Source organism: Zingiber officinale, chromosome 7A (genome assembly GCF_018446385.1).
Source record: "Zingiber officinale cultivar Zhangliang chromosome 7A, Zo_v1.1, whole genome shotgun sequence".
Classification (NCBI taxonomy): domain Eukaryota; kingdom Viridiplantae; phylum Streptophyta; class Magnoliopsida; order Zingiberales; family Zingiberaceae; genus Zingiber; species Zingiber officinale.
Genome location: NC_055998.1, coordinates 128,361,141 through 128,385,331, shown reverse-complemented (window position 1 = coordinate 128,385,331; position 24,191 = coordinate 128,361,141). Strand labels below are relative to the sequence as shown.

The 24,191-nt window shown below is 36.3% G+C and overlaps 2 protein-coding genes and 1 non-coding gene across 4 annotated transcripts; 1 reads left to right on the top strand and 2 right to left on the bottom strand.

Moving 5' to 3' along the window:
* Positions 1–1,089: 1,089 nt before the first annotated feature.
* LOC122000489 (probable glycosyltransferase At5g25310) lies at positions 1,090–2,509 on the bottom strand. Its single transcript, XM_042554878.1, has 3 exons — positions 2,319–2,509; positions 1,836–2,181; positions 1,090–1,767 (listed from the first exon to the last, which is right to left on the bottom strand). Exons 1-3 carry the CDS (start codon positions 2,492–2,494, stop codon positions 1,090–1,092), a joined length of 1,200 nt encoding a protein of 399 aa, XP_042410812.1. The 5' UTR covers positions 2,495–2,509.
* A 1,605-nt stretch (positions 2,510–4,114) lies between these two features.
* Positions 4,115–10,147, bottom strand: LOC122000487 (poly(U)-specific endoribonuclease-B-like). Of its 2 annotated transcripts, XM_042554877.1 has the most exons (7): positions 10,012–10,147; positions 9,838–9,924; positions 8,942–9,028; positions 7,962–8,196; positions 7,588–7,871; positions 7,212–7,283; positions 4,115–4,706 (listed from the first exon to the last, which is right to left on the bottom strand). In XM_042554877.1, the coding sequence occupies exons 1-7, from the start codon at positions 10,066–10,068 to the stop codon at positions 4,470–4,472; spliced, it is 1,059 nt and encodes a 352-aa protein (XP_042410811.1). In that variant the 5' UTR covers positions 10,069–10,147; the 3' UTR covers positions 4,115–4,469. The 2 variants fall into 2 exon arrangements, with proteins under 2 accessions (XP_042410811.1, XP_042410810.1); XM_042554876.1 differs by having other exon boundaries at positions 7,588–8,196.
* Positions 10,148–23,146: 12,999 nt separating this feature from the next.
* Positions 23,147–23,252, top strand: LOC122003263. The gene has a single exon (XR_006117908.1). It is a non-coding gene; the product is annotated as a small nucleolar RNA R71 (small nucleolar RNA).
* The last annotated feature ends 939 nt before the right edge of the window (positions 23,253–24,191 follow it).

Sequence of the window (24,191 nt, the reverse complement as noted above, 5' to 3'; positions counted from 1 at the left end):
GTAGATAAGCTACTGGAGGCTAGATATATCCGGGAAGTACAATTCCTTAACTGGTTGGCTAATGTGGTTCTAGTTTCTAAGCCTGACAATAAATGACGAATATGTATTAACTTCAGAGACCTTAACAAGGCATGCCCGAAGGATTATTATCCTCTATCCTGCATATATCAAGTGGTGGATTCTACGGCCGGTTGTGAATTTATCAGTATGTTGGATGCTTATCAGGGATATCACCAAATTTCGCTCGCTAAGGTCGACCAGGAAAATGTTAGCTTTATAACTGTTGAAAGTATTTATTGCTATAATGTTATGCCTTTTTATATCACAATTTAAATTTTCATTTCCGAAAATTTAAAAACCTCAAAATATTAGGTGAAAAAAGTATTTCATGTCATCATTGTGATCAGAAGATCGATATGAACGCATAGGAATTCGTTTTGTGTGATTTCGAGGTCTTTAGCTCATGCATCCACATTTTTGTCACATTAAAAAACTAAAATTTGGGACGAACTATAAAATTCGTCCCTAATCTAGGACGAATTGTGAAGTTCGTCGCAGATCTGATTTTCCTTAAACTGAGACAAAGAAAATTTACTCTATTCATAGCTAATTAACGACGACTTAAATATTCGTTCCTAAATTCATGATAAATTTACGATAAAAATTATTTATTATAAATTTTCATCCCTAAATTATTTTTTTTCATTGTGCAACGGTGCAACCTCAATCTAAAAGAGGGTACATCATGAAAACTTTTCCGGTACGACGGTCTTTTACATGGAAAAAACCGTAATAGAGAAGAATCAACTCATGACCATTGATTAATTTAACATAAGTATCAACTGTATTAATCCGTAGGACATTGATTAATTTGTTTAACGAGAGATCACAGAGTTGCTAAGGGTGTTAAAGAAATAGAAACATTTTTTTTAATAAATAGGAATATCATAAATTGTTTCACATTTGCTAAGGAAAATAAAAAGTTAGACAAATACTTATTAAACATTTTTAAAAAGGAAAACAAGAATATCTTAAAGTTAGTTTTAATATTATTTTTCCAGAAAAACCCGAAATTATTTATGTATAGAACTATAGAATCTTGACGTTGAGTCGCCGGAGCCACACGGAATGGAGTATCATGTGGAACACGTCGAACCTCTTCGCCGGCGAGTTGAACACGAAGTGCCTCCTCACCGCCTTCACCCCCTCCCTCATCCTCATCAGCTTCGACGGCGGCACTGCCTCAAGTATGTCCTTGAGTCTCGGCAGCTCCTCCACCAGCACCGCCACCGAGAACTCCTCCCACCTCAGTACGTCGCTGAACGGCAGAAAGTAGCTCTCCGACACGATCACCGGCACGCACTCCGCGTACAACGCCTCCACCACCCGCGGGCTCGCCACCTCGTACCCGCTCGGGCACAGGCAGAACCGCGACTGCAGAAGGTAGTTGGAGTAATCCTTGCCGCCGCGGCCACCGGGGAGGTACTCGAACACCGGCATCTCCGGGTCCCGGCCCTTCCATAGCCGGAGGAGTTCCTGGCGGATGGCGCCGTGTCTTCCGCCGGCGAAGAAAGCGAGGTACGGCCGGGCGAAGAGGCCTGGAGCAGCCGGCTGCTGGAGCTCCGCCGGGATCGTGCCGTCGTAGAGATTGATCTCCGGAACGCTTACGTCCTTCCGCGGATTGAAACCTTCGGAGGTGTTAGCGTTGCAAAGCGCCCGTATCGAGTTCTCGTACAGCTTCCGGTTGGCCATCGACGCCGACGGCCCCTGCAAATTATGATTCATTGTAACTCTAATTCCTCTGTTTTGATTCCTCTGTTTCAAGTTGTACGTACCCAGTCGTGGCAGGAGAGCATGAAGTGGTCGGCGCCGGCGGAGCGGTTCCAGAAGGGGTGCTTGGAGGCGACGGAGCTGACGTAGTCGGTGACGAAGCGCCAGATCTTGGTCCGGTCGGAGTTGGCGGGGCGGTAGAGGAAGTGTACCATGTTGGTGACGCTGAAGGCGAGGAAGAAGGCGTGGGCTCTCGTCGGGTTCCGCGTCCGCATGCCAGAATATTCCATTTCGGAGATGAATCTTCCCTCGGTGGTGTAGATGTTCTTGCATGGCCCGTCGTGCACCAGCGGCGGCTCGCCTTCCTCGTACACGTACACCTTGAGCCTCTTCTCCATCTCCTCGTAACTCCTGATATAGAAATACATCGATCGACGTAAAGTTGAAGCTTTTCTTTATGGATCTTTCTCGTCTCCGCATCGAAAACCATGAATCTTGCTTTCGAGTATGATTATTCTGGAGAAAGGACAGAGGCGGCGGCCACTCACCGGAGGAAAGCGGCGGGATTCCGGTAGACGGCGGCGTAGAACGGCACGTCCTCACCAGGAACACTCAGGAGACCCGATGACGACGCATTTCTGGCGGATGTTACAGATCTTCTAATCGCTGCCCTCGCCATTGCGAGCTCCCCCTCCACTCTGCCAGCCCCACCGTCGCCGCCCATCTTCTTCTTCTCCTGCCTTCGAACCCTCTGCTCCTTCAATTAAATCCAAGATTAGAAGACGAGGCGCTGGAAATACTTAACTACGACTCACGAAACCAGTATCACTCGCCATGGTAGCTCCGTCGATCGCGGGGGAAAGTGCTCGGGCGGTCGTCTTCGTGAGGTCGACGACCCCTGTTCTGGAACTGATAGCGAGGTTTTTGATTTGGAAAGGCACGGAGATGAGACAGAGGTTGATGGTTATGAAGAGGAGAACAGCGGTGGAGGAGACGAGGATGATGAGGAGAGTGGGTCGCCGGGAATCGCCATGGCCGTGGCCGTGGCTGTGGCCGTTCTCCATCTTCTTCTCCGTTGCTTAATTCTTCGTGGAATTTATGGCGAAGTCGGAGACCCACGCCTACAATAAATAATTAAATTAAATTAAATTAATTTTAAAATATTTTATATTTAAAGAAATTATTAGCATTATTTTGGAAGGTTTATGCCCTGAAAAGGAAAAAATTAGAGGTCCAAAAAAAAAGAATCTTTGTAATTTTACAAAATTAGCAATTAATGAACTTTTAGATTTAGATTTATTTTATAATTCGATGAATCAAATTGATTGCTACTTTCAGAAATATAAAATACAATGATATTTGTAGGTTTTTTTTAAAATGTAATTATCTACCACTAGCACTTTTAGATTTATTAAAATTTTTTATAAAACTAGATCGGTCACATCAGGTTCGGTATTAACTAGTTCAATATTTTTTATCAAATACAATGATTTAATTTATGTAGCTGATTTATTTAGGAATTTGGATTATAATTAGATATAATTTTAGGAGCATTTAAGGTTTGCAAGGGATTATTAGTATATTATTGAAGCATACAAGTTAATATTTGGTAAGACATGCCCTTTCATCTTTTGAGGTGGTTGGAAATTAGGTTAAATAGCTTAAAAGGTTTAAATTGTGAGCTTTAAGTTAGGAGGATTTAGTTTTTTTAAAAAAAATAGTGTATTAAAATTTTTAGAAATTATGTTTTTTTTACTAATTGGCCATTTGTTTACTAGGTAATTAGAGTAAATTGTTTTTGGAAGAATAGGTTAGAAAAATGTGCTATTTTTTCACTTGAAATAATCTCCTATCAAATTAGGAGTGTGCATATTTGATGAAAAGTTTTTTATAAATATTTTGCAATTCGAGAAGTTAAAAAAAAAAGAGAGAGATTTTTTATAAATATTTTGCTAAAAAGAAATATATAACATATTGGTTTAAATTGAAGCCTAATTAAGATGGAAAAATTATTTTAGTAAAATGATAAATTTAATTAATTCATATTGCAATTTAAGAGTGTGAGTTTTCTAACCCCTAAGAAACGCAAGACCGAGTTGCGCAATTTAAGTGGACCTATCATATCAATATAAAAAATAATCATTTTTTTATAATCCATATATCTTATATCTGATTAATTCTAAAAGTTATCGATCCAGTCTAGAAAATTTCTTATAGAACACCAAGATAAATCGAGAAAAAAAGATGAATCCCAACTGACAACCTAATAAAAAAATACTCATTATCTTGAATCATATTTGAATCAAAGGAGAAAAAAATGAATATTTATAACTAGCTGAGTAACTAAAAAAAAGTCATCCTCTATTCATTGTTGAAGTAAACATTCCAAAAAGGCTTCTTTCCAATGTCCAAGTTATTAAACATACTTTCTTGCAAATAGTTGATTTCTCTTCCAACACCTTTATTCCAAACTCTTCTTTCCAAAGTCCAATTGACCAAACATAGTTCTTCCAAATAGTTAATTTCTCTTCCAACACCTTTCTTTTCGGGGTAGAAATTAAGGCTTTGGAATCTTTGCAAAACAAAAAAAAATGATAATAAAATCTTTCCACTGCTTTATCATTGTGTCTACTGTCCAATAAACAACAAAGTGATGGCAAATTGTTGAAAGAAAACCGTTTACTGAAGCCTGCGTGTGACTAATCTTTGGCAACAGGGAAAACAGAACCAATTGTATCCTTTCCCAGCCTGTAGCACTTTATGTTGACAGAGTATGGGCCTAGAACAACATGGTTATCGACTCCGCCGGCGAAAAAACACAGAGTGTAGAGTGCAATTTCAAATTCCGGGCTCACTCCAACTAGAGAAGTGGAGACGGACTTCAAGATGCCGTTCCATTTGAATTGGATAGTTAGCAGGTGAGTCTCGGAGTCTGGCTGCAGGTTTCAACCACAGCAACAAGTTATAGTTACATGAGGAAAACCGAAGCAAAATGTAAGAAAAACAAACAAAAAGGATAAATCACAAGCTTCTGCTTTTCTAAGATTGTTGTTGTGTATGCTTAACTTACCAGGCCATCATTTAGAAGTAAAGATGCAAGGAAAAGTCACCTTCCGAAGATTCTTAATAATGATCTAGTGCTGAATGGAAAATTCAAGTAAAAGGATCTTCCGGAAAGTAGGAATGTTACTTCTACAAGATTAGCTATTGGAATGTTATCTTTTTAAAGTGAGGCGCAACCTAAACTCTAATATCAGCAATCTTTGTGAGCTAATTGTACACAGTTTGAACTAGTTCCACCATGATGCGCTTGACTTCCGAGAGATAAAACAAAGGACAGAAGAGAAAGGGATTGCCGTTGTGGATCTGCTGTTTACTTGTGAGAATTTTTTATATAAATTTTCCCCTTGCGAAAGGGTAAGCTTATTAAGATTCTTGTCCGAAGGAAGAACTCTTGTGAGATTTATTTGATTACCTGAAGTGAGATATTTTAGGCTATTAATAATAAGCACTATACAGCTGTGGCTTTGGAGTCAGGCTCATCATCAATGGTCTAAAAAGCTAAAAACCTTAGGAAAATATTTCCTCTTCTTTTGCATCTAATACACAATACAAATAATGGCTGTATTCATGGAACACGTTTGCAAGAAACAAGTATGCTTAAACAGGTAAAGCCAGAGGATGGAAGATATTCAATGGCACATGTTCTCATAATATATAAAAACTTCTTATCTACTACTGGTTTCTTTTCTCTTAGACCATTCGTTTCCAATACGCAACATAAGTTGCATGCTGTAGTACCTCTAAGGTAAAGTTTACAAGAAATATATAGTCTCTATTAAATTAATGTTTATGAAAATGGTAGGATCCATGGAGATGTCAGTAGTTTTTTCTTCTACAAAGAGAATGGCAGTGTTGACTCCCATTCTAAAGTTTATATTAGGAAATCGAAGCAACTGAAGTCATAGCAACGTTATTCTAAAGTTCAGTGGCAGAACCAAGTCTGTGGGTCACCTAATATACAATAAATATTTTTCTCTTGAGTCATTCAATTCTTCTGATCATCCAACCTTTTTGAACTTTTGGACTGTCTCAACCTATTCCATTCATTCTGTACGTCCTTTTCGTCTGATTTGCGAAGTTTGTTGATTCATTTGACTCTTCCAATTGTTACAACTTGTCCATCAGTCTGGACAGTCTAGCTAACATAGAAAAACCCATTTGTTGGTCTACTTGATCCAATCCTGCTAGTCTTGTTGACCTGGTTGTTCATTCAGCATTTCAATCCATTTAGTCCACCAGTCAAAACTAGCTAATTTGTCAAATCTATCCCCTTGTTCAATTTGTCCCTCCCACCCAATCAATACAATTTACTTGATCCAATCAACCCTCTTAACCATTCCACCCAATCAATACAATTTAATCCAATCAACCTAGATTGAGATGTTCAGTCTATTCAGTTACATCTGATCCATTCAATCTGTTCAACCCCTATAGTTAATCTAACTTGTTCGCCCTACTCGGCAGCCAGCACGCCCAGCTCAATAGACCTGCTCAATCTATCTAACTCATTCAGCTTGAAGGCACACCTAGTTCGTCTAATCTGCACAAAACATCTAACTACTCATTCAGCTGGAAGGTACACTTAGTGTGTCTAGTCCATTCATTTGGTTCTATTGGTCTGAACTGTTTGGTCAATCCAGTTTGCTTTTTTTGTGTGTGTTTTTTTGCTATTCAACTTGCTTGCCTAGTCTGGATTGTTGATCGTCCATCTAAGTCACTTGTGAAATAAGGTGAATTGACTGTGCCCCTAAAAATGATTATTTTGCTTTAATAGGATTCATTGAGACATTAAAATAGCATAATAAAGGAGTAAATCATTGCCAACTTGATTCATTCTACTGAACATCATTCAAAAATTACATTTGTTAACATGGTTTTTTTTTTGAATTTTGTTAGGGAAACCTTAAAACATCACCAGAACCCAACAGTTTTTTAAATTCATGCTAGGGAATGAGACCTACCATGCCTCAAGATACAATCAGTTGGTCCTGCTAGAGCTTACTTATAGAGAACCTTACTTAGCACATTTTTGCTATCTTGCCAGTTAAAACATATATTTGAGCCTAACGATTTCTCACTACAGCCAAGTCAACTTATTTAAAACTACAGAAGTTTACCGTCAATAGTATTAGACATAATGTTCCTAAGCTCTTCGGAGACAAACTTCAGCACTCGGAATGTATTCATAAGTAATAATAGTTGCTATTTTCTTAAACACTACATGAATGGCTTTAATAGTCCTGTTTATATATGCATACAGAAATATAATCAGACAAAAAGAAAAAGTGTCACAAAACATATTACAAGAATAATACTGAGAGATACTAAGTTTAAAATGAAAAAATCTTTGCAATATCACCATTGATCACTGTACTTACACTTTTTCCATGCTTCCTCGGGAAAATGTAACCTTGGTAGTCTACTTTGCCTTTCCATTCTTGTAGATAGAACTGCAGAGGGAAGCAAAGCTCCAACTATTACCATTTAACCATGAAAGAGTCCAAAAGATTTCTCATCAACTAAAAACAAATTAAAACTTGTTCTCAAGTAAATTGGCATTTATCCCTTTTCCTTTATACAAGCCATATTATCTAGTTGAATGTGGACGATGAAGACAATGTAGATTACAACAGATCATGGCCAAATGTAAATTATATGAACTACAAAAGCAAGTTTGTTGTAAATATGCTTGAATTCTAAACAGCAATCTCACTAGTTGATAAGTAGATTAACAAAGAAAACTTCATAACTTACCTGAATCCAGTTATGAAAACCAGAGACTTCATAGTCTCCTCTCCCTTTGATCTCTCCTACAAAAACATGCTCAAAAGCAGAAGAGCAACTTGAGCTGCCACCTCGATCATATAGATTAAACCATAAATCCAACATCATTCTCTTGAAGTTTTCATAATCATATGAGATCATGTCCTTGGCCACTAAGTAATGGTAAAGATACTTAATTGGTGCCGTCCTGCTTATTTCCTCAATAAATGCAGTCTGCTCATGCTTCTCCTCTGAAGTTACAACTTCTTTGCACCCTACATATGGGTTGTAATTGTCAAGAAGGGAACAAAAACGGGAATAGATTGGACGCATAAATACATCATTGCTCAGCCAGGAAAACAAACTATCTGATGCTACATCTTCTTTTTGATAAGCCTTCTTCCCTCGGCCACAATCAATCATGTAGTCCTTTCCAGGTACCAATCGATCCAGATCAAGTTCCCATAACCTATTGCAAGCTTGTGACAAATCATCAAGCTCCTCTCTACTTGGCTGTAAACCTATATTATCCGAAGTTTCGTCAATGTATTCTTGTTCATTAGGGGGCTGCTTATATGCACCCCATGCCTCCATTACTACCTACAATTGCAACATAAATGTCATATATAAATTGATTGGAGAATTTAGCAAGTTTTTCCATCTAGACAAGAATAAAGAAAACATAAATGAATTTAACTGGAAACCAGGATACAAGAAATAATTTACATGTTTCGGAGTACAAAAGCATGATTTCTTGTCATACTCATAAGTAATCTATTTGTTTCGTAGTTTAAAAAAAAATGATATATCATTACACACCAGGTAGTGAAATAATACACAAAATAGCAAAAGCATTTTGCTTTTCTTATAATGTTGCATGAATTACCTTGCCATTGAAGGGCCTCTGAAGAAAGAATGATCAGAAGTTAATAAAGTGTAATTAAATTTCTTGCAATGAAGTTTAACTTGTGAAGGGGAGCCTTGGTGCAACGGTAAAATTGTTGTCATGACCAAAAGGTCAGGGGTTCGAATCTTGGAAACAGCCACTCGCAAAAAGTAGGGTAAGGCTGCGTACAATGGATCTTTCTCCAGGACCCCGCATGGCGGGAGCTTCGTGCACCAGGCTATCCTTTTTTTTTTTTTTAATGAAGTTTAACTTGTATAAAATAAGATTGAAGATGATTCAAACAAAGCTGTTTGAGAAAAGCCAAAAATGATCCAAAGAAAAACGTTGCAGTAGCCTATGGATTTAAATATGGCCCAAAATAGTAACACACAGAAGAACCAAGAAATTCTATGCCAAAAGGGAAAAAATAGTTTTTGAATCTTTTATAAGAAGATAAACCTTATGTGGCCTTTTGCTTGACTGCTGATGTGGTTTCTTCTTGCCAGCAGCCTCCCATCCTCCATCTTCTCTTAACTCACTTCTTTCCTGTACATTCAACCAAAAAACAAGATTGATTATTATAAGACTCCAATGAGCCAGGATTCCTATTGAGAGGAAGAGCAGTGGGAAAACTTCTATCTATATAAATTGGATCTTAGCTCCACAGTCCAATATGCTATTGCTGAATCGTAGAAGAATTAAAATTGCAGATTAGATCACTATGTAGAGATGATATACTCTGCCTAAACAATAATTCATAAAAAGTGAACAACGAGAGTACATTGCTCAATACATCAAATAATTTCCATTAATGAAACCATACCATGGAAATCGCTAGTTTTTTTTTTTTTTAAAAAAAAGCATTTTTGATGTAATGCTGATTGCTATCTGCTCCAATAACGAACTCTTGCCCCTCACACCGATCATACTAAAAGGTATGGACCTAATTATGTTGCCATACTGAATTGAGGTGAAACCCGTTCCATTCCAAAATGACTGGTCATCTGAGACAGAGAAATCTATAAACATATTGGATCACTGCATATGTTCATACAAGACTAATGAGCGTAAATATCCTAGCTTCAACATTATTTTTCTATGACTTGCGAGTTTGGGCTATTCGTTTGAAAGGAGGTTAAAAACACACACAACTTTCACCATCTTACTTTTACCTTCTTTGTCCAGAAACATTAGGACGGCCATTTTCCCCATCTCAAACTAGAAGAGTTTATTAAAGCACTAGTTAAACTTTACATTCTGTAGATTTCTTCTTCCTTTTTATCTTGATACAATGCAAAACTCAAACTTTAAACCAACTTATAGAGAACGCAGGATACTCGACGGAAAAAACTCACCTTTGTCAAATCCCATCGGTTTTGACAATAATTGGAATCTCCCTCCGCCACCCGCCCGCGGTTCTCCTCGCGTCCGGAAGAAACCACCTGCAGCAAGCCCTAGCTGTAATCGCCGTTTTGCAAACGCAGCGTGAGGAGGAGGAGAAGAGGAAGCAGCGTAACGAAGGACGAAACCTCAGCCCAAGTGGAATTAGAGCGCTCCTTGCTCGAATCGTTCACTTCTCCTTCCATGGCGTACGGCCGCTAAGATGTCCACTTCCCTCCTCTACGATTCAATCGATTAGATCCGTATTAAGTGGAAGGGCGCGGCAATCCACACCCAGGGCGGTCTCAACAAGTCTTAAGACCCCAGACGGAGAAAAATTAAGATAAAAAATTAATATTTTTTTTAAAACTAAATATTAAAAATATTATTAAAGATATTTAATTTTATTAATAAAATTTAAAATAACAATTTCATACATTGTGAATGATTATTTATATAATTAGAGCTAATTAAATCATGTAGGAATAATTTTATCTTAATCAAACCTCAGTTCTTTATTAGTAAAATTTTAAAAATAAAAAATATTTTATATTAACTAATTTGGCAATGAATAATAAATTACTGTAATATTATTAATATACATTTTAATTGTTATTTTTAAAAAAAAATCTTAACACAATATTAAAATTATTATTGTATGACCTAAAGGTAATATATTCAAGTAGTAAATATAATCATTGTATGACCTCCGGGCGTCCGGACCACTTTTCTCCAGAGATTCCTTCTCTTGCAAGACAAAGTTAGTCCAAGGTAAATACATAATATGTTTCCTGCAAAACAAAGTGTTAGCACAGTTTTATAAATTCAATATCAAGAGTATGACTTAGATTCCGTCTTTCCGAGACCGGAATCTAGTCACGATCTCGACTTAGATATCCGAAATGGATCTAAGCCGGATTGACGCCTAATGTTCCCTTCCTGGGAATGCGTCATCACAGTCACTCTCTTCCAGTGACTTACCTTTACTCACCTGTCAGACGTCCGGTCAGTCCTTCGACCCGTCTGGACTTCTCGCCGGCTATCCAGTCAGCCCGTCGACCTAGCTAGACTTCGTGCCAAGCGTTCGGTCAGCCCGTCGACCCTCCTGGACTTCTCGCCAGCTATCCGGTTAGCTCGTCGACCTAGCTGGATTTCGTGCCAAGTGTCCGGTCAGCCCGTCGACCCGCTTGGATTTCGTGCCAGACATCCGGTCAGCCCGTCGACCTGTCTGGACTTAGCCTGTACACTCGATCAGAGTGTTAGATAACGACAAATTTAACTTAACCTGATTTGTCATTTATCAAAACCTGAGTTAGATCGTTAGTGCTAACCGTACCAACAATCTCCCCCTTTTTGATGGAATGACAACTTGGTTAAGTTAGTGAAAATATATGAAAAAAATCAAGCATGATTTTTGAGGGTTTTAAGGTTTTAAGTTAGTTTCTCAATTTTGCATTTAGTTGCTCTAACTTAACCATCTATCCTTCCCCCTTTGACATTCATCAAATAAGGACATAAGCAAGTAACCAATAGAATTCAGACAGACAGAGTAAAACTTATAAGTAATTTAACTTATAAGTAAGAAATAACTAAGTTTAAATTTGGGGGAGTTTAAAATGATGTCAAGTTAACTTGGGGGAGTTTAAATTTTAACACATAGTAATTTAGCTTTTATTTCTTATATTTTGTAAAATAACTAAGTTTTGAAAAATTGCTAGTTTAGCAACAAAACTTAGTATATTTTGAGTAATTTTTAAAGATAATTTTTGCAAAATTAAATGAATTTGCAAACTCAAAGAGAATTTTCTAAAAAAAAAAATAAAAGTTAATTTTCGAGTATAAGTTTAGGAAAGCTAAGTTTAGATAGTCTAATTTTCAACCATAAGTGTTTAAGTTCCAAATTTCAAGCTAATTTTTTTGTAAAAATTTTCAAAATAAATTTTAACTTTGAAACACTTTACAAATATGAGTTTTCAAAATCAAAATTTCAAAACTAAGTATGAAAAATCTACTTTTCAAAGCTAATTAAGATTTATTTTTCAAAACTAAGTTTGTAAAAGATTTAATTTTCAAAAACTTAGTTTATAAAATCTAATTTAAAAATTTAGTTTTGTAAAAGCTAGTTTTCAAAAATAGATATATCAAATTAGATTTCCAAAAATAAGTTAGATTTTTCAAACACATTGAAAATATTTTTAAGAAAATATTTTCACAAAACTAATTTTAGAATAAAGGAAAAATAAGTATGAAATCAATTAATTCTCCCCCTGAACCTGACATAGTTTTTTAAGTAAATCCAACTTTAGTAAGATGATTTTGAAAAATAGTTCTGTATAAAAAATATAGAGATAAGCTTTGTAGAATTGACCAAATTTTCAAAAAGAAGTTTTTTTTTTTAAAGTTTAAAACATTATAAGTTTTATAAAGGCAAACGTGAAATTTTCAAGTCAAATTAAGTTATTTTTAATAAAGGAAAAATATATATTTAATTAATTCCTCCTCCTGAATTTGATACTCCCCTTGATTTTATTACTCTCCTTAATTTATTTCTCCATATTAAGTTAACACTAAGGTTTGGGTATCTTAATGTTCAAAGCCTTAACGCCTTTTTATTTACATAAGTATCTCTATATACTTGGTATAATTATTTATTTAAGTTAAATTAATCAATTATTCTAAAATTAATTAATTTTAAATTCATGCCCTTAAATTCTGGTTTAAGATTAAATAAGATAACTTATTATTAATTCAATAACAATTTATCATTATCAATAATTTATTGAATTTTACATGATTCAATAATTTAATACTTCTTAAAATAATCTAAATTTAGTATTAATTTATTGAGTTGATTTAATGAAAGTGCTAGTTAGCATTAATTCGACGTTAATTTATTAAAGTTATTAAACATAGTTAAGGTCTAATTTGAATCAAATAATGATAAATTATGATTTAATTATATTTTGATTAACAATAAAATTAAGATTTATTGAGTTAAATTAAGATTAAGCTTTAATTAATATAAAGTCACATCTAATTTAGATCATAGTTAATTTTTGAAGTCTGTACTTTCATTGTTAAATTTATGATCTTAAGTTAATCAAATTTTAATTATTTGTTAATAATGTCATTAGGGTTTAGATTTAGTTCAAATATTTTAATGTAATTTGAATTTAGGGTTTAGAGTTTATTATTATATAATTTTATTTTATTTTATCTTTAAGTTTGCTTTTTGAATTACAATGACTTTTTAAACTAATTTTTAAGAAAAACTTAGTTTTTAAGTTAAAAGATTTAAGTTAAAAATAATAATTTTTTTTAAGTAAGAATGATTTTTAATATAATTTATTTTAAATGATTTAAGTTTAATCTTAATTGTAAATTTTAATTTAAGTTCAAATTTTAAGTTTTAAATTTAAATTAAGTTTAACTTTAAAGTTAGGTTTTAATTTAATTTAAAATTAAGTTTTAACTTTAATTTTTAAGTTTTAACTTTAATTTTAAAGTTTTTAGTTTAAGTTTTATTAGTTTAAGTATCTTAATTTTAAAATGACTTTAAAATGATTTTTAATGATTAAAAGAATTTTTTAAAAGAATTTTTAAAATAGTTTTTAAAGAATTTTTAAAATAGTTTTTTAAAGAATTTTTAAAATAGTTTTTTAAAGAATTTTTAAAATAGTTTTTTTAAAGAATTTTTAAAATAGTTTTTTTAAAGAATTTTTAAATTAGTTTTTAAAGAATTTTTAAAATGGTTTATAATGAATTTTTAAAGTAATTTTTAAAATATTTTTAGAGAATTTTAAAAATAGTTTTTAAAGAATTTTTAAAGTAATTTTTAAAATAGTTTTTAAAGAATTTTTAAAATAGTTTTTAAAGTAATTTTTAAAATAAATTTTTAAGTAAAAAAAATTTAAAATAATTTTTTTAAAAAAAATTTAAGTTTAATATTTTTTTTAAAAAAATTAAGTTTAATTTAAAAAAAACAAATTTAAAAAGAATTTACGATTAATTTTAATTTTAATTTTAATTTAATTTTAAAGTTAATTTAATTTTCATTTTAATTTAAAGTTAATTTAATTTTAATTTTAAGTTAATTTAATTTTAATTTTAATTTAAAGTTAATTTAATTTTAATTTTAATTTTAATTTTAATTTAAAGTTCTTAGTCATCTTACCTGATATATGTTTTCAATCAGGGAATCCTATAATTTTGTGAGATGAATTAGGTTCAATTTTAGGGTTTGTTTTTAACTTGTGTTAGATTCAGGTTTAGCTTTGGGTTCAACAAATAGGCGTTCTCTGGATAAACTTCTAGACTATGGTGAGTCACTTGGACATCATTAAAGTAGCCATGCCTTCGAGGTTTTCCAAATAGTCCTATCCACTGGACTTAATACAAAACCTTGGTCTAACATGTTAGGATCCATAAAAGGTAGCTTCGGTCAGTTCTACTTAGCCAAATGCACCAGGTCGAAGTCATATCTTCCTAGACATGCATAGACTAAGCTTCTCTAACGTACTATCATCCAAAATTTTACCAGTACCATTTTTCAAGTTAAACTTGAACTCTTTTTAACTAATCCTAATTACCCTGTCGGGTAGGTTGGTTAGGGTTACCCTGTCGGGTAGATTAGTTTTAGAGGTGTCAGCTATTCTGGAGCCTCCCCCTGAATTAATGGCCATTAATTTAATTTTTAGTTCTCAGTTTATGTCTATTTCTTTTATAATTATATTTCACTTGGTGATAGTTTAAATTTTGTTGAGTTCTAATATGTTTAAATTTTAAATTTTTTTGTTTAGGTTTGTGTTCTGATTTTTTATTTTATTTATTTGACTTTACGTAATATATTTTATCTTTAGGGATATAATATTGGTTAGGTCCTATTTGCGTGGTTAAACATGCTTTCGGAACCTAGGCTTTATTTGTTGGTTTGTATTGGGTTATTAATGATTTAAAAGTTTTTTTTGAGTTCGACTTATATCCGAGTCCGGTTTTATTATAACATGCTTTTTAATTATTTAGAATTAAGTCTAAATTTTTTGATCTGGTAGTAAATTTTTCTAACATATTTTTAAAATTATTAATTTCTAATTTTAATGATGAATTCTCCTCCTCAAGTGTTAGATCTTGAGTTGGTTTATTATTTACAACTTGTTCCTTGAGGATTTGATTTTCCTCGAGGAGCAATTTGTTTTCATTTTCTAATTTAACTAACTTATTATTTAAGCACGAAATAATTTTAAAAAACTTCCGGTTTAAGGTTAGGAATACCTCTTCGGAACCTTCGGAAACGAGTACGGACTCGTGGCTCGATTCGGGTTCGGACCCGTCTTCCGATTCATCTTCCGACTCTGCTTCGAAGGCCATCAGCGTGAGGTGGCTCTGGTGTTTCTGATCTTCTGCTTCCGATTCTTCCGAGGAGGAGTCGTCCCACGTCGCTTTGAGGGCCTTCTTTTTGGTCGGCTTCGGTTTGTCGATCTTCAATCTCGGGCACTCGTTCTTGTAGTGGCCCTTCTTGCTGCATCCGAAGCACGTCACACTCCTCGATTCGGTTGGAGAATTGATCTTTTGAAGGTCCTTCTTGCTGAAGCTTCTTTTCCTCCTGGTGAACATCTTCCTTACCAGGTTCACCAGGTGTTCTTCATCTTCAGAGTTCTGGTCAGAATCCTCTTCAGGTTCAGACTTGTTCTTCTTTTCTTTTGAGGAACCTGCAAATAAAGCTACACCTTTCTCGACCCCGACGTTAGTTTGCTCATGCAGTTCTAATTCACAGAAAAGCTCATCTAGTTTTAATTTTGATAGATTTTTAGAGATCTTGTAGGCATCTATGATAGATGCCCACAAGCTGTTGCGTGGAAATGCGTTTAAGGCATACCTTATTAAGTCCCGATTCTCCATTTGGTGTCCTATTGCGTGGAGTCCGTTGAGAATGTCTTTAATTCTTGCGTGGAGTTGGATGGTCGTTTCTCCTTCCTGTATTTTTATGTTAAATATTCTATTTAGAAGCAAGTCTCGTTTCGTTACCTTAGCGTCGCTCGTTCCTTCGTGCAACTCGATCAGTTTGTCCCACAGCTTTTTAGCGTTTTTATGTGGGCCGACCCGGTTCAGTTCTTCTCTTGTTAATCCTCATTGTAATGTGTTGATTGCCTTGTTCTCTGTTGATGCCTTCTTCTTTAAGTATGTTGTCCATTCTTCAGGATCTAGTAGATTCCCCGAGCTGTCTACTGGTATTTTGTACGCTCAGTCACTGGTCGAAATCTGTCTTGAGATATACTTCCATCCGCTTCTTCCAGTACGAGAAACCATCCCCGTTGAAAAGGGGAGGTCGCACTGTGCTGAAGCCCTCGATCTGCGACATTTTTAATCTGCACAAAAAAAAACAAATAGAGAGGTTCCAAGATTTGGTCTTGGATTAATAGTGCAGGAAGAATTTAAAAAAAAATAACTAAATTGATGTTGCACCAATTTAGATGTAATTACGACGGAAGGAGATTTCCAAAAAGGTAATTGTACCAGTTTGGAATTTTACGAAAAACTAAAATCCGAAAATAGAAAAAAGAATTTTAAAAACAAATCACCCCCTTGCCTGATTGGTGGTTGCACCAAATCAGAGCGGTACCTGCTCTGATACCACTTGTTGGATCGTAGACGTTCGATAGAGGGGGGGGTGAATATCGATTATAAAAAATTTGTCGATAAGAGTAAGCGCAGCGGAAAAGTAAAACAATGCAATGCTAACACAAGAATCAATTTTACTTGGTTCGGAGCCTTTGACGACTCTTACTCCAAGGCCCGCACACGAGGGTGCTTTCGATGGGCAATTCACTGGCAGTTCGAAAGATATTACAAACTAAGTACAGAAAATACTAATGAAAGAATTAAAGCAATACCGACAAAATAAGAGACTTAAAAAGAGAAGCAGTGCGTTTGTCGGAGCTTTGCAGCGTCGTAGGAGCACAGGAGAGCGAGTTATTCAATTCAGAGTTGTTGATTTGAGCTCTACCCCTGACCTTTCTTTTATATGAGGCTCGGGGTGCCCCGGATCCCTTCCGGGCGCCCTGGTGAGACGTGGCAGGTCCAACCAGCGAGCTCCACGTGGCGACGATGCGATCAGGATAAAATTGCCTCCCGGGCACCCGGACCACCTTTCTCCAAAGATTCCTTCTCCTGCAAGACAAGGTTAGTCCGAGACAAATACATAATAAGTTTCCTGCAAAACAAAGTGTTAGCACAGTTTTATAAATTCAATATCAAGAATATAACTTAGATTCTGTCTTTCCGAGATCGGAATCTAGTCACGATCTCGACTTAGATATCCGAAATGGATCTAAGCCGGATCGACGCCTAATGTTCCCTTCCCGGGAACGCGTCCTCACAGTCACTCCCTTCCAGTGACTTACCTTTACTCACCTGCCAGACGTCCGGTCAGCCCTTCGACTCGTCTGGACTTCTCGCCAGCTATCCGGTCAGCCCGTCGACCTAGCTGGACTTCGTGCCAAGCGTCCGGTCAGCCCGTCGACCCGCCTGGACTTCTCGCCAGCTATCCGGTCAGCCCGTCGACCTAGCTGGACTTCGTGCCAAGTGTTCGGTCAGCCCATCGACCCGCTTGGACTTCGTGTCAGACATCCGGTCAGCCCGTCGACCTGTCTGGACTTAGCCTGTACACTCGATCAGAGTGTTAAATAAGGGCAAACCTAACTTAACCTGATTTGTCATTCATCAAAACCTGAGTTAGATCGTTAGTGCTAACCGCACCAACAAATTCATCTTTGTCGATTGACGCTTCTAAGTCTGGATTATCTGTTCTTGCCTTCAGGGCAATGTTCTTACTAGGCTCCCTCTCTACCAAAGCTGCACGGCCGTGTGACTCCACACGGCCAGAACCCTTCTGCTCTCTGGAAATGCTACACGGCCGTGTGGTGCACACGGCCACAGCCTGCTTGGTCTCTGGAAGTCTCACACGGCCGTGTAGATCCACACGGCCATGTAAGGCTTCTGCTCTGGTTGGCTTCAAATCTTGACACGGCCGTGCGAGGTCCACACGGCCATGTCATCTTCCTCTTCTGTTGGTGCCAAACTCCACACGGCCCGAGCTCCATCCCAGTGCATGGCCGTGTGAGGTACACGGCCCGGTGCTTTCTCCTTTCGTTTCCTCCAATGCATGCCCAAAGATGTAGATTCTTCACCAAATCGACTCCTGTGTACAGAAAATGCACAAAAAGCAGATCTCCGAACCAAAAGAGTAAATATGCTAAAAGGAAAGCTGGAAGTATAAAAATGCATAGATCAAGCATGCTCAAAGTATGTAAATGTGCGTAAAAACATGCATAAAAGAGTATATAATCTTCGCACATCACACCCCCAGACTTAAACCTTTGCTTGTCCTCAAGCAAAATGCTGCAGTCTAAATTCATATGTTCTACAACACATTCATAAAACCCAGTGCACTTTCCTAACTCTATCAAAAAGTTTCATTAACAAGCTTGATCATGGAAACAAGTAAAGTATGGTTCAAGCATAAGAATCTTGTGCTTATGTAAAAGTAACTCAACACCCTTCAAGTTTCAATCCATGTCCTAGTCAAGTCGTCATCAAATTTGAATTCTAATGTTTCCGGTGAAAGACAAGTAACCAGTGATAGGCACTTACTTACCGCTCACTTGGTTCATATTTCTCAACCAACCCAAGGTCTCAAAGGTGTGCTCAATCTCAAGAGAAACTAAATAGTCATTTCCCAGAACCTAACTCGGTCTCAAAGGGGTGACTTGCTAGATTCCACTCATGACAACTGTTTTTTATATCCCTTATTGTTCATTTTTTTTTTTATAAGTGTTTGCATTGTGCAAAACTTATTCACAAATGTACTTTTAGCACACATGTTGGGATATTTTGATTTTTCCAAATGAGCTTTAATGATTTGAGCCTCATCCAGTAACCAAAATGAAAGTTGAGAGATCACCATGGAAACCAAGTACTAAGCAAACAAGATGAATCATGACTATTTCAATGACATCAACTATTCAAGCATCAAGCACAAGTGTAGTGAAGATAAAATCCTTAAGGTTGAACCAAAACTAAAACTCATCACCATAAGATTCTTAGCTTATTAATGCTTCCCAAGATAGAAAAAAAACTACACAAAGTTCACTAGTAGCATCATGCGAACATCATGAATCGAGACAATAATCGTGCTAACATTTCACTTGAATCCAAGAAAGCATATAAGTGAAGATTTGATGTTCTCAAAATTTTTTTTGCCATGATTATTTCAAAAACAAGCAAAATAAAGCAACAAGCAAAGAAAATAAGAACCAACATGAAAAACTAATCAAAAACTAAAAACTGAAAACCAAACTAAACAATACATGACACCCCCCCAGACTTAAACTTTTCATCGTCCCGATGAAATCAGTATGGTGGAGGAGGTGGAAGATCAGGAAAATCAGGGAAGGAAGATGCAAAATCCTTAACAAACCATTTAACTTCGTTTCTGAAAAAATTATGATATTCAAACAATTTATCAATATCATCCTGCACAAATCTCATACAACCTCTAAGATCTTCATGAAATTCCATTTTAGCCCTATAAGCATTCATCATTTTAGAAATCTTATCACACAATTCTCTTTCGCTCTTGAAACAATCTTGTAGCTTTTTAAATAGTTCCTCCTCCATAAACTTCTTATCTTCAAGAAATTCATTAGTTGAATCTAAATCACTATGAATATTCTTTAAAGCAGAATTAAGTTCTTGAAACATAAAACTATGAATCTCTTAGTTACCCTTAGAAACATTTTTTTGAGTAAAAGTTGACAAGGCTCTAGATTGTTGCCTAGCTAACTTTAAACACTAATTCTCTTTATTATGAATTGTAGTAAAATCATGATTGGGCAATTTTAAAGGGAAACCATTTTTAATGACTAAACTAAATCCATGCTCTTCATGCTTAATCATTTTCATTGCTAAACATGAATTGAAATCCAACGTACAAAAACTCTCCACCACCTCTAATTCACTCAAATCACATCCTAATATTAAGGCCAATTGAGTAAGTAATCCCCCCAAAATAATAGGTGTGGTAGAATTTGATTTCCCTAATTTTGCCAAATGTCTAAGAAAGAAATAACCAGAATTAATTGGAACATTTTCGACCATTGCCCACAAACAATACAAGTCTACAAGTCTTACCGATCCCTCTTTGTCCTCCCTTCCAAATATAGTGTTCTTCATGACCAAATAAGCATATTTAAAAATAAGATTGATAATTTGGCAAACTCTGGAATTATGAGGATCAAATAACGGTTGTTCAGAGATTTGTTGCCAAAAATGTGAATTCTCAAATTGGGGCAAAATCACACACACATCATTCTTTGGCAACTCATAACAAGTATTAAAATCTCCCAACGTCCATTCATAATTTTCATTAAACAACCGGAATTTACACTTCCCCCCTCCTTGAACATTATCAACTTCTATTGAGCTTAAAAATTCAAGAACAATTCTAGGATAAGTAGGATATCTCATGTTCACTAAACCACTCCATCCTATCCTTTCAAATAACCAAACTAAATCATCCTTAAACCCCAAAGTTTCTAAAGTTTCAACATCAAGAAACCTAGTACCTAAAAGAGGTCGTTTACATAAAGACGAATATCTATACCGTTGCTCATCACTAGAGAAAACAATACCAAAGTCATTAGAAATACCTTTAAAGCAAACATTCCCCTCCTTTCTTGCAACCACCTTCTCCTTCCCTTTTCTTGTGGCCGAAGTCTCCTCAATCACGTTTTCCATGGAAGAAAATCTAATCTCCTGAAGAAGAATGAGAAGGAAAAATTGGAAGAAGTAATTCAATCCTTTAGAAATGGGGAGATAGGGAAAAGGAGCAAGCGGCGGTACACGGCCGTGCGCCGCCCCCACCCCGTGCCCTAATTCCTTAAGAAGATGTGGATCAGGCCGTGTGATATCACACGGCCATGATCATTTCTCATCGCACGGCCGTGTCTGTGACACGGCCCAAACATCTTCTTTCACGGGTTTCTTCGCACGGCCATGTCTGGGACACGGCCTATTCGTCTTTCCCCTCGGGATTCTCTGCACGGGCCGTGTAGATCCACACGGCCTCCGCCTCTTCCTTCTCTGGATTCCTCGCACGGCCGTGTCTGGGACACGGCCTCTCCATCTTTCCTCTCGGGATCCTCTGCACGGCCGTGTCTATGACACGGCCTATACCTTTTTCTCCTCAGGAGATCCCACACGGCCGTGTCTGGATGACACGGCCCAAACACTTCCCTTCTCTGCAACCTTTGCCTGGCCGTGTATAGCACACGGCCTGACTCTGTTTTGCACCTAACCTGAAAACAGAATCAAAAGAATGCATCAAACTAAAAGAAATTACAATACAAATCAAAACTAACTAAAAGAACCCTTGGGTTACCTCCCAAGAAGCGCTTGTTTAAGGTCTTTAGCTCGACCAAACTTAATCATTCGCTCCTTTTCCTCGCCCTTGGAGGACAGATATACTTTTCGTTTCCGTTGGGAGATCTTCTCCCAACATCTTCCACCACATTGTCTCCTTCATTTGGTGGCCTACCATGAGGATGGAAGTTCCATTCCTCAAGTTTATAAATGCTTGTCCTGCTGCAAGCATTTAAGAGAGACGAGACATGGTTAGAGATATTAGATAAATCATATTCCAACTTTTCCTTACCAATTACCAAAGAAAGCTTATGATTTTTGACATCAATTATAGCTCCAGCTGTAGCAAGGAAAGGTCTTCCTAATATGATAGGAATCCTAGGGTCCTCTTCCATGCCCAACACGACAAAATCTGTGGGAATAACATTCCCATCCACCTCTACCGGCACATCCTCTATAATACCCAAAGGGTACCTGCAGGAATGATCGGCAAGTTGAAGTGCCATAGTAGTAAGTTTAATGTTTTTGAGACCTAATTTATTACAAATTGAATAGGGAATGAGGCTAACACTCGCCCCCAAATCACAAAAAGCTTTTTCAAAAAATTCTTTTCCTATGTTGCAAGGAATATAAAAGCTCCCTGGGTCCTTCAGTTTTGGAGAAGTGTTCTTCTCAAAAATAGCACTACATTCCTCACTAAGCGCAATGGTCTCGACCTCTCCTCTTCTTCTCTTATTTGACATGAGATCCTTCAGAAATTTGGCAAATCTAGGCATTTGTAGAATAGCATCAATAAGAGGTACCTCTACGCAAATTTCCTTAACCTTTTCTAGAAACTTGCCAAATTCTTCATCCTTCTTGAGCATTGTAAGTCTCTGAGGAAAAGGGACAGCCTTGCTCTGATGGTTCAGTGGAAGAGTCTCTTCAACCTCAATAGTACTCTCCTCATTAGCTTGAATCTGATTCGGTATAGGAGGAGGGAGCTCTTCTTCTTTTTGTATCCCTTTTGAAGCAGTCACTTGGGAGTCTCCCAAGGTCCGTCCGCTCCTAAGCTCAATCCTATTGCAATGCTCCATAGGATTCACATCAGGTTTTCCTGGAAGTTGTCCTAGTGCTCTGGATGATGAGGAAGCTAGTTGGGCAATTTGACTATCCTGAATCTTTTGATGCTTTTCAGAATTATCCATTCTCTGAATGAGCTTTGCTATATCTTGCTTCATTTCATTCTGAGTTGAGATAATTTCTTCAAGCATCTTTTCAACATTTGACTTTGGTAAGCCTTGAGAAGATAGATGTTGAAAATTTTATTGCCCAGCTTGAAAATTTGGTCTTGCCCCCATAGATGGTCCTTGATCTTGATTATTTCTGTAAGAAAAATTTGGATGACTCTTCCATCCAGGGTTATAAGTATTTGAATATGGGTTGTTCTGCCTTTGATTGTAACTCATGATTGCATCACATTGTTCAAGTTGATTGATTTGTGCAGTGATAGCTCCCAATGGACATGAGTCATTTGAATGCTCTGAACTCCCACATACTTCACAAGATGTACTAATAGCATTGATCATATTAGCACTAGTCCCCATATTCTCAAATTTTTTTGTAAGAGCGTCCAATTTTGCAGACAAAAGAGTGACTGCATCTACATCAAACTTCCCTGATGCTTTAATTGTTGGGTTTACAGAGGAATAGCCACCACTTCTTTCATTTTCCCATTGATGATGATTTTGTGCTACACTTTCAATGATTTCTTCGGCTTCATCTAAGCTTTTGTTCATAAGTGCCCCTCTAGCAGCTGAATCAAGGGACACTTTGGTATGATAATTGATACCATTGTAAAAAGTGTGCAACACTAACCATCTTTCCAACCCATGATGTGGGCATTGTCTGAGCATACTATTATATCTATCCCATGCTTCAAAAAGAGATTCTGAGTCGGTTTGCTTGAAGCTTGCAATTAAATTCCTCATATGAGCTGTTTTGCTTGGTGGATAGAACTTATCAAGAAACTGTTGCTCACACTGCTCCCAAGTGGTGATGCTATTAGGGGCCAAAGAATTCAGCCATTGCTTTGCCCTATCTCTTAAAGAAAACCCAAATAATAATAATCTAACTGCATCTGAAGGAACTCCATTCATTTTCATGGTACCACATATTTCATAAAAGACCTCTAAGTGTTGATTAGGGTCCTCATGAGGTCCTCCGCTAAATTGGTTCTGCTGCACCATAGATATAATTGCGGGTTTGATCTCAAAGTTATTAGCTTCCACTGAAGGTCTTGAAATACTAGATCGAAAACCTCTCGCATAGGGTGCTGCATAATCCTTAAGTGGTCTATTTGTCATATTCAAATGTTCCTGTTCTTCAATTTGCCTTTGCAGAATTCTTCTTTTATGGAAAGTTCTATCAATCTCAGGGTCAAAAGGAAAGAATTCCCCTGCAAAGTTAGATCTTCGCATATACAAGAACAAGATAGCAGATAGCAATTCGACACAAAAAGAAAATTAGAAGAATCAAAAATGCAGAATTGAATTTGTACAAAAAGAATTAACAAGAAGTGAAAGTTATACAAAAAACTAAAAAAAAACAGAAATCTAATGATTAGTTACAACTATGCAATATGAAAGGAAAACAGATGTTATGTTTAGTCTAACTCAATTGATAATTCCTAATGTTATAACGGCGCCAAAAACTTGTTACTCTCCGCAAGTGTACGGAAATGTCGCAAGTAATATAAAAGATTATCGTATCCACAGGGACTGGAATAAGCACTAGAAATGTCTCAATGCGAATTAGCTAAACAACTATCCAATTGTTTCAAAAGCAAAGTAGAGGTAATCAAATCTAATATTAAAGATCAACAAACAAGAATTTAGAGTTTTGGGTTATGATAAAGGAAGATTCTAGGAGT

Excerpts from the sequence above, each read along its gene's own strand:
- LOC122000489 (XM_042554878.1), bottom strand. The coding sequence starts at position 2,494 with ATGGGCGGCGACGGTGGGGCTGGCAGAGTGGAGGGGGAGCTCGCAATG. Across the intron at positions 2,182-2,318 it reads AATCCCGCCGCTTTCCTCCG|GAGTTACGAGGAGATGGAGA; the intron begins GTGAGTGGCCGC and ends TTTCTATATCAG. Across the intron at positions 1,768-1,835 it reads TGCTCTCCTGCCACGACTGG|GGGCCGTCGGCGTCGATGGC; the intron begins GTACGTACAACT and ends CATAATTTGCAG.
- LOC122000487 (XM_042554876.1), bottom strand. The coding sequence starts at position 10,068 with ATGGAAGGAGAAGTGAACGATTCGAGCAAGGAGCGCTCTAATTCCACT. Across the intron at positions 9,925-10,011 it reads CTAATTCCACTTGGGCTGAG|GTGGTTTCTTCCGGACGCGA; the intron begins GTTTCGTCCTTC and ends GGCTTGCTGCAG. Across the intron at positions 4,707-7,211 it reads CGAGGAAGCATGGAAAAAGT|CCAGACTCCGAGACTCACCT; the intron begins GTAAGTACAGTG and ends TGAAACCTGCAG.